Genomic DNA, 9,503 nt, shown 5'->3' with positions numbered 1-9,503 from the left:
ATTACCAATATCGTTCCTCCAGGTAGTAATAAGACCGCTTTTTCAGAGCCTTCAATTAATTTTGTACTACCAGATATTGTATTGACATAGGCCTTTTTCATAATCAAATGACAGAAATATTTCTTTTCTTTTAATATCGTATGAGTTGTGGCACTATCCAAAAGACACATATCTCCATTATTCATCTTGAATCCAATTGAAGACTGATAAAATTTATTTATCTTCATAAAATAAAAATGCATTGTAAGAAATAAAATAAGTAACAATTTTGCTAGAAAAAACATAAGTCCCTTTTTTAAAAAGTTAAATTATGGTTATTTAGAATTTAAAAAATTATATGATTCAATTATAATGAATGTTACAATAATTTAGTTTATCAAATTATATACTTATTGGCCTTAAATAAATATTATACGTAAGTATTAAAAACAAATATAAAATATTATAAAACATTAATATAATATTATTCATCATGTATAGATAATTTATTTATTGACAAAAATAATACAATCATTATAAATTATTAATGTCTAAAATATCAACAAGAATAAACAATTAGTATAATGACATTAAATAAGGCGAATATTTCTTTTTAGTAACAACATGATATTAAGATTAAATAATAGCACACTAATAGTAATTAATTACAACATTGTAAAATAGCATAGTGTAATAAACAATATACAATTATCATAAAAATGTGGCCCTGATTTTTTTATTTTTTTTTTATTATTTTTTTTTTTCCAAATACATAAACGTAAAAACACGATAATTCAAAGTACATAAAACTGACAACATATTGTAAAACATGAAATTAAGCATCAATTAAGATCCTTAAAAAAATCTTCAACCTCCAAATGAGTAATATCATTGAGGTCATTAAAATCATCATCCCTTAAAGCCAGATTTGCTTCAATATTATCATTAATCAAAGGCCTTGCCTCAACATTATTTTCGAACGTCAAGTGTGACTCTATCTGAGCATTAGAAGAAGAGGCACCCCCTCTATTTGCCTTTCTTTTGAAAGAATTTTGATAAAGTCTTACAAAATGCTCAGGCGTCCGACATTCATTTTTTCAGTGGCCTTTCATACCACAACGATGACATTTACTTCTTGAAGGGCCATTTTGAGAACTGATATTGTTCTCCCTTTTATGTTGACCACCACCTCGACGATTATTAAATCGTCTTCTGTCATTGCCACGTCAACGCACATTATTGTGGTCATAATTTTTATTTTGTCTTCTTTCAGACTGACCATGTGCTTTTACCATATTTACCTCCGGTAACGGAGCAGTTCCAGTGGGACGGGCTTCATGATTTTTCATTAAAAGGGCATTATGTTGCTCAGCCACCAGAAGGCATGATATCAATTCAGAGTATTTTTTAAAATCCTTTTCACGGTATTGCTGCTGTAATATTATATTAGAGGCATGAAAAGTAGTTAGTGTCTTTTACAACATGTCCTCATCATTTATAATTTCCCCACATAATTTTAATTGAGAAGTTATTCTAAATACAGCAGAATTATACTCAATTACGGTTTTAAAATCTTGAAATCGTAAATGCATCCACTCATAACGAGCCCTTGGCAATACCGTTGTCCTGAGGTGGTCATACCTCCCTTTTAAGTCTTTCCACAATTCAAGTGGATCTTTCACTGTCAAGTATTTCATTTTCAGGCTTTCATCTAGATGATGACGAAGGAAAATCATAGCCTTTGCTTTATCAAGACTTGATGCTGCATTTTCTTCAATTATAGCATCACCAAGACCCTTAGCGGTAAGGTGGATTTCAGCATCAAGTACGCATGATAAATAATTCTTGCCAGAAATATCAAGTGCCACAAATTTCAATTTTGACAAGTTTGACATGATGAAAATTAATTTGAAAGTAACAAAGACAACTTAAAAATTAAATTTCTTTAGTAGATATACCTGATATAGAAGTTAATTTTTTGAAAAATTAGAGCTTCGTGCTGATAACGTGTTATAAATTAATTAACTTGACAATTTTATAAAGGAAGAAGAACAAGAGAATATGTATATAGAAAGTATTAATAGAGAGAGTAGTAATATAGAGAGAGTAATAGTAATTTTCTTCTTTTATGTGTTTTGTGTGTTTTTACATTGAAGTTTAAGGCTATATTTATAGCCATATTTACAAGTGGAGGAAAATATTAGTGGACAATTTACCCACTTAAAAAGTAAATGGACTATCCACCATTGTAAAGTGGACAACCATTTTACTTGGTTGATAATAGCTCATAATTTCTTTTTCTTGCTCAACAGTGTGATTCCGGTTCAACAGCAGCAAACAGTCTAGTAGGTTATGTAAATTGCTGGAATAGCATTACATCTAATGTCACTAGGGGATCTTGGACATCCAATTATCCATCCAAGAAATGGACGTTGCATTCAACAGCTACTGACGATATAGCATTAACCGAAGAAGAGAAGAAAACATGGAACGATAGCAGACAAGCTCTTTCTGCATTAAAATTTAGCCCAGAGGAAGAAGACAAAATATTAGGAAAAGCATTTGGCCACATACATTCGCCTTACTGGTATGAAGAACGAAAGAAAGAGGTTCCACGACTAGAAGTTGTGAATGAGATACTGGATTATCTTAGGAGTTTAAGCCTTACTGATGATGATCTCACTAAACTTGTCAAGAAATTCCCAGAAGTTCTTGGATGTAACCTTAAAGATGAAATGAAAAACAATGTCGAAATTTTGGCAAAGCAATGGGGAATTGAAGGTAAAACTCTGAGAAATTTGCTTCTTCGAAACCCAAAAGTTTTAGGCTACAACGTCGATTGCAAAGGTGATTGTGTGGCTAAATGCACCCGCTGTTGGGCTCGGTTCTAGCTGTATTCTTGTTTTTCATTCTCATCCTTTATTTTATGTATAATAATTCAAATGATATCATTCTTCAACCCGTTAAATCTAATTATAGATGATGAGGAGAGTTGAGTGGTGATTTAATGTGCAGAACAACATCACTCCCATGCTTCCTCTATTTGGAAATGTTGTTTCTAGTAATGCTCCTTCACTCCTTATTTGCGGAATACATGAAAACTACTGTTCTAAATTATTTTTAATTGTTCATAGTGGAAGCGTTTTTACCCTTCATTTGCCTATATATAGATACCTATATATATATATTATACTTAAATATACAAAATTTATACTTGTGCCGGATATTTTGTGAATTAAATTTTTGGTAGGAAATGAGATTTGTTGGCCTCTTGCAATTTGAATAGAGATGACTTGGTCAGATCTCTTATGTCTAAAAATGACAATATCTTGATTCTTGTGTGTAAAAATTAGGATCTCTCAAAAAAAAAAAACGTAAAGTTAAGAATTTTGTAACGGACTAGAAAACCATTTCTCCCTAAATTTGGCCTAATGGTACCTATAGGGGTGTACATGGACCGGGTTGGTTCGGATTTTTTACAAATCAAACCAAATCATTTGTGTCGGGTTATTAAATCTATAAATCAAACCAAACCAATAAAAGTCGGGTTTTTTGATATCAGTTTTTCTCGGATTTTTCGGGTTTTCTTGGGTCTTTTGGGTTTTTTGGGTTTTTTCGAGTTTCTCGGATTTTTTATAGTATCTAATAAAAAACACAGAACAGTGCTTGTTAAAAAGAGTTCTAGTACAAAATATCAACATATAAGATGGAGGCAGAACACTGTTTCAAGTTTTAACTTTATAATATAACTTTATAAGATGAGTTTTTTTTGTATATTATTTAGATGAGCTTCTCAAGTCCAAATCTAAATGTAAGAAATAAAAAAAATTATGAAATTTTTTTAAAAAATATTTATAAATTACATTTTAATAAATATTTTTATGTATAACATAATTTAAAAGTAGTATATCTATAATCGGATTGGTTTGGGTTCGGTTTGACTTTTTTTAGTTAAAACCTAACCAACCCTATAATGGTCGGGTTTTTTTTTCAAACACCAAATCAAGTCAAACCAAACCACTAGTCGGGTTTTTTTTTCCGGTTTGGTTCGGTTTGTCGATTTAGTGCGGTTTATCGGTTTGCCCTATACAGCCCTAGGTACCTATTAGTAAATTTTCCCTTAAGATTTGTACTTCCTTTCATTTTATTTAATTGACCATATTAACTTGAAACAACCCTTTTGAGTGCTTCTATTAGGGATATGATATCGCTACGCTATCCTCGGCGACGATATCGTGGTCACTCAATTTAGGATAGTTCGCTTAGAATTAAAGTCACTCGACTTTGTTTTTTTAATTCAAAAGTCACTCAACTTTATTTTATAACTCAAATATCACTCAACTTTATTTTATAACTCAAAAAATCACTCAATTTTTGATATTCACCTAGAAACTCACCCAGTCAATTTAAATGAATTTTCATTAGATTTTATTGAATTGAAAATTTTATTTTAAGCTAAATGTTATATATGTTGAGAAGATTAGTTAAAATGTACAGCTAGATCAGTTAGTTAGTTAGTAGATTGTTAAGTTATCAGCTTAATGGAAGGAGTTCATCATTGATTCTTTTGTGTTCATCTGTATTCATTGATCTGTTTCACTAGAATTAACATGTTATTAGAGCTTGGAGGACGAATCTAGGGATCTATCACAGGATTTCATGATAGATTGAGAGATTTCACTCAAGCTTTTGGAATAACTATGGCAGTCGAAGAAGGAGTTGCAGGAGAACAGAGGGCAGATAAGTCCTCAATGGAAGTAGTTCAATAACAATCAATCATAATCATTCGCTTTACCTTAGTAATGCAAATGAGGAGCACTTTCCGTTGGAATTCAATTGACAAGAATGGAGATTTATAAACTGTGGAGCCGATCTATGGAGATTGCATTGCTTAGTCGAAATAAGTTTGGATTTATTGATGGCTCGGTCCTACGCAGTGATTTTGAATAAAAATTGAAGAAGATTCTTCTGGGATAGATGCAATGCAATTGTTATTTTCTGGCTTACCTGTAATGTTAGTAAGGAGCTACTAAGTGGAATTTTGTACTTCTCTAGTGCACATTAGGTATGACTAGATCTTCGAAAACGTTTTGATAAGATAAATGGATCTAGGATTTATCAATTACACAGAGGTAATTTTACTCTTACACAGGGAGTATTAACTGTTTCTGCATACTAGACTAAACTGAAGAACTTGTGGGATGAATATGATTTGATCTTACCTCCACCTAGTTGTGACTATCACAAAACTAAGGATTATATAGAACAGTTGCAGTACCACGTTTGTTACAATTTTTGATGGGTTGAATGATGCTTACTCACAAGCAAGAGGACAAATCTTAATGATGCCTAATTTGCCAAATGTGAATCAAGCCTATGCCTTAGTGATACAAGATGAAAGTCAAAAAGGATTGACAGGTAATGTACAGGAGAAGATGGAGTCTTTAGCAATGTATACTGCAAGGAACAACAGGCCAAATCAATATCCAAGAAAGAACTTCCAATCCTTGTTTTGTGATTACTGCAATATGCAGGGACGTACTAGAATAGATTGCAACAACCTCAAAAAGTGTGATCATTGTCATGTTACTGGACATGTGAAAAAAGACTGTTATTTGTTAATTAGATATCCTGATATTTCAAACGTAAGAAGAAAGTGAATACAGTGATGGGAGGTAATGGAAGTCAGGTTCATCCACAACCACAGAACATACAGGATCAAATGGAAAGGAAGGCACACAGTTGTGAGAGAAAGGATGTACAATGAACAAGTTACACAGGAACAATTACTTCACCTGTTAAACAAGACCTCACCAAAACAACTTAATCAAATCTTCAATGTGCTTAAAGGGAATAATGTCATTATGGATTCAAACAACAAGGTTATCAGTGCTAATATGACAAGTAATGTTATTTCCTATTTGAAATGGATTATAAATACAAGAGCTACCGACCACATGATACACAATTCCAATTATTTACAAGTTAAGAACATGTTAGGCAATATAGGAAATGTGCATTTACCTATAGGAGAATCAGTAGCAGTGTCACATATGGTAGATTTTAAGCTGAATGATAGTGACATGCTCAGTGGTGTCTTGTGTACCCCAGAATTCAAGTTTTAATTTTTTATCTATGTACAAACTGACAAAAGAATTGAATTGTTATGTTTCTTTTTTCTCTACTTGCTGTATATTTTAGGACCTCTTGTCTGGGAAGGTCAAGGAAATTGGTGATGCAGAAGATGGATTGTATGCACTGAACTGGAGGCCAAAGTCACCATAGAAGAGAGTAAGACAATGTCTGCAATTAAGAATGGAGAAGGAGATCCAGCACTTTGGCATAAAAGACCAAGTCATGTTCCCATGGAAGTTCTTAGAAGAATAAGTGTTTTTAATTCTTGTAATAGCTTCACTATTAAAGATTGCATTATTTGTCCACAAGCTAGACAAACTAGAGTTTCATTTCTTATTAGTAGTATTGCAGTAGATAATGTTTTCGATTTAGTACATATGGATATTTGGGGTCCATATAAGGTGCCTACTCACAATGGAATGAGGTAATTTCTTACTTTGGTTGATGATAAATTTAGATGGACATGGACTTTTCTGATTGCTTTGAAGTCTGATGTAATTGTAGTTTTGAAACAATTCTTGATAATGATAAAGACTCAGTTTGGAAAATGTGTTAAGGTGTTCAGGTCTGATATGAAGGAAAATTCTTAAATTCGCGCTGTCATGATCTATTTGTATTGAATGGTATTATTCATCAAAAATCCTGTCCATATACTCCACAACAAAATGGAATTGAGGAAAGGAAACATAGACATTTACTAGAGATTGCAATGGCGATCAAATTTCAAGGACATTTGCCAAATAGATTTTGGGGAGAGTGTATAGAAGCTGCAACTTATATTATCAAATAGGATACCTTTATCACTTCTGGAAAATAAATCACCATATGAAAAGCTGTATAACAAACAACCTTCTCTGACACACCTCAAAGTGATAGGTTGTCTTGCATTTTCCACAAACTTGAGAAGGGATGATAAGTTTGCACCAAAGGCTAGGAGAATAGTGTTTCTTGAATATGTTGTCAATTAGGAAGCATATAAATTGCTGGAGATTGAGTCCAGAGTCATTTTTGTGAGCATAGATGTCCTTTTTCATGAGAATGAGTTTCCCTTTCAGGACCAAGATCTTTGTGAAGCCAATGATCCAAAATTTCTTATGTCATATTAACATGTAGAAGATTGTGAACATACACCATGTGTAGTCAACCTTGAAGCACTTAATGGACATGTAGAAGAGACTTCTTCCATGCCTGATGCTAATGTGGATTCTAAAGTTACTCAGTGGACATTGTAGGAGATATGATTTCACAGGACCAAGGATCATCAATGCTTTGCATTCCTTATTAGGGTCCTTTTTAAGGTCAGATTTCACCAGCAACTACCAGAAAGTCCAATAGAGTAACTAAGCCTCCTATTTGGCATACATACTACATACTAACACACAAGAAGACAGCTGGAGATTTCCTATATTCTATTAGAGATATAGTGGACTATCAAAGCATCACACCTTCCTATATGAGTTTTGTAGCTAAGTTTTCTCATGAAAGGGAACCTACTTTATATTAGGAGGCCATCCAAGATCCTAGATGAATAGAAGCTATGAAGAATGAGATACTAGCACTGAAGGACAATCATACATGGAGGCTCACTCAATTACCTAAGGACAAGAGGCCTATAGGATGTAAATGGGTGTATAAAATATAGTATAAGGCAAATGTAGAGGTTGATAGGTTAAAGGCTAGGTTAGTGGCCTAGGGTTATAACCAAAAGGAAGGCCTAGACTAGCAGGAAACCTTTTCTCCTGTTGTAAAGATGGGAACTGCCTGAACTGTCATAGCATTAGCTGCTACACATTACTGGGAATCCATTAAATGGATGTGTTCAATGCTTTTCTTCAAGGTGATCTGAATGAAGAAGTGTACATAGAATTACCTTTGGGGTTTTTCCATAAAGGTAAGTAAGGGACAGTGTGCAGGCTCACTAAATCACCTTATGGACTTAAACAAGCCAGCATACAGTGAAACATCAAGTTAACAACAATTTTGATTGAATCTGAATTTCAACAGAGTCATTATGACTACTCCTAGTTCACCAAACATCAAGGAGACAGTTTGATGATGGTTCTAGTCTATGTGGATGATTTACTAATCAAAGGAAAAGATCACAAGCTGATCCAGAATACAAAGGAAATCCTTCGGGACAATTTCAAGATCAAAGACTTAGGAGAATTGAGATACTTTCTAGGGATTGAGTTTGTCAAAAAAAGCACTAAATTTTGATGCGTCAGAGGAAACTGTCTTGAACTGATTTTAGACATGGGATTATCAAGCTCAAAAATGGTTAGAGCTAACCAGAAACTCATAACTGCAGAGTTTGACTTACACATTTCACCTACTGATGAAAAGGACATGTTGCTGGAGGATCCTAGTAAGTATCAAAGGTTAGTAAGAAGATTACTTTATTTAACAATTACAAGGCCAGATATCGCATTTGCAGTTCAGTTATTAAGCTAATTTATGCACAGCCCAAAGACTGCTCATATGGATGGAGGAATAAAGGTGGTTAGATATGTTAAACAATCACCAGGACTTGGGATACTTATGGCAGTTGATAGTGTAAATGAGCTGACTGCATATTGTGATGCAGACTGGACATCATATCCAAATAATAGAAATTCCATAACTGATTATATGGTTACATATGGAAAATCACTGATCTCATGAAAGTCTAAAAAGCAGGATACTATATCAAGGAGTTCAGTTGAGGCAGACTACAAGAGCTTGGCCTCAACAATTGTAGAGATAGTATGGTTGGTTGGTCTGTTTAAGGAAATAGGAGTGCAGGTAAAGTTGCCTGTGAACATACATAGTGATAGAAAATCACCAATTTAAATTGCTGCCAACCCAGTATATCATGATAGAACTAAACAGATAGACATTGATTACCATTTTATCAGAAAAAAGATTCAACTTTAAATAATTAAGCCTGTGTATTTGAATACAACAGAATAGCCTGCTGACTTGTTAACAAAGGGATTTACTAGTGTACAACACGGATATCTACTCACCAAGCTAGAAATGAAAAATATTTTTCATACACCTAGCTTGAGGGAGGATGTTGAGAAGATTAGTTAAAATGTACAGCTGGATCAGCTAGTTAGTTAGTATATTGTTAAGTTAGCAGCGTAAGTTTGTTAAGGATTGTTAGAAAGTTTGTTAGCCAATTCACTATAAATAGATATGTTAGTGATAGAGTTAGAGATAGAAAATCAGTTATAAATTCTCTTTTATCATTGTATTTGGCGCTCGAGTTTCTGTAGTAATGGAAGGAGTTCATCATTGATTTCCTCATTGGTTCTTCTGTGTTCATTGATCTGTTTCACTGGAATTAACAATACATTACTTTTCAAAAAAGCTTAAGTGAAAATTCTTTACATAAAGCATACTAACTC

General features: G+C 33.2%; 1 protein-coding gene across 1 annotated transcript; it reads left to right on the top strand.

Annotated features, from left to right (window-relative positions):
- Nucleotides 1–7,923: 7,923 nt before the first annotated feature.
- On the top strand, nt 7,924–8,775 carry LOC129903580 (uncharacterized). Its single transcript, XM_055979132.1, has 3 exons — nt 7,924–8,005; nt 8,366–8,492; nt 8,577–8,775. The coding sequence occupies exons 1-3, from the start codon at nt 7,924–7,926 to the stop codon at nt 8,773–8,775; spliced, it is 408 nt and encodes a 135-aa protein (XP_055835107.1).
- Nucleotides 8,776–9,503: the final 728 nt, after the last annotated feature.

The sequence above is a fragment of the Solanum dulcamara genome, chromosome 9 (assembly GCF_947179165.1).
Source record: "Solanum dulcamara chromosome 9, daSolDulc1.2, whole genome shotgun sequence".
NCBI classification, from domain to species: Eukaryota; Viridiplantae; Streptophyta; class Magnoliopsida; order Solanales; family Solanaceae; genus Solanum; species Solanum dulcamara.
Note: the sequence above shows the minus strand (reverse complement) of the source record. Positions and strands in the feature narration are given on the sequence as shown.

Bases quoted from the DNA above. Each gene is read 5' to 3' on its own strand.
- LOC129903580 (XM_055979132.1), top strand. From the start codon at position 7,924: ATGGATGTGTTCAATGCTTTTCTTCAAGGTGATCTGAATGAAGAAGTG. The intron at 8,006-8,365 runs GTAAGTAAGGGA...AACTGATTTTAG, and splicing joins TTTGGGGTTTTTCCATAAAG to ACATGGGATTATCAAGCTCA. The intron at 8,493-8,576 runs GTTAGTAAGAAG...ATTTATGCACAG, and splicing joins GATCCTAGTAAGTATCAAAG to CCCAAAGACTGCTCATATGG.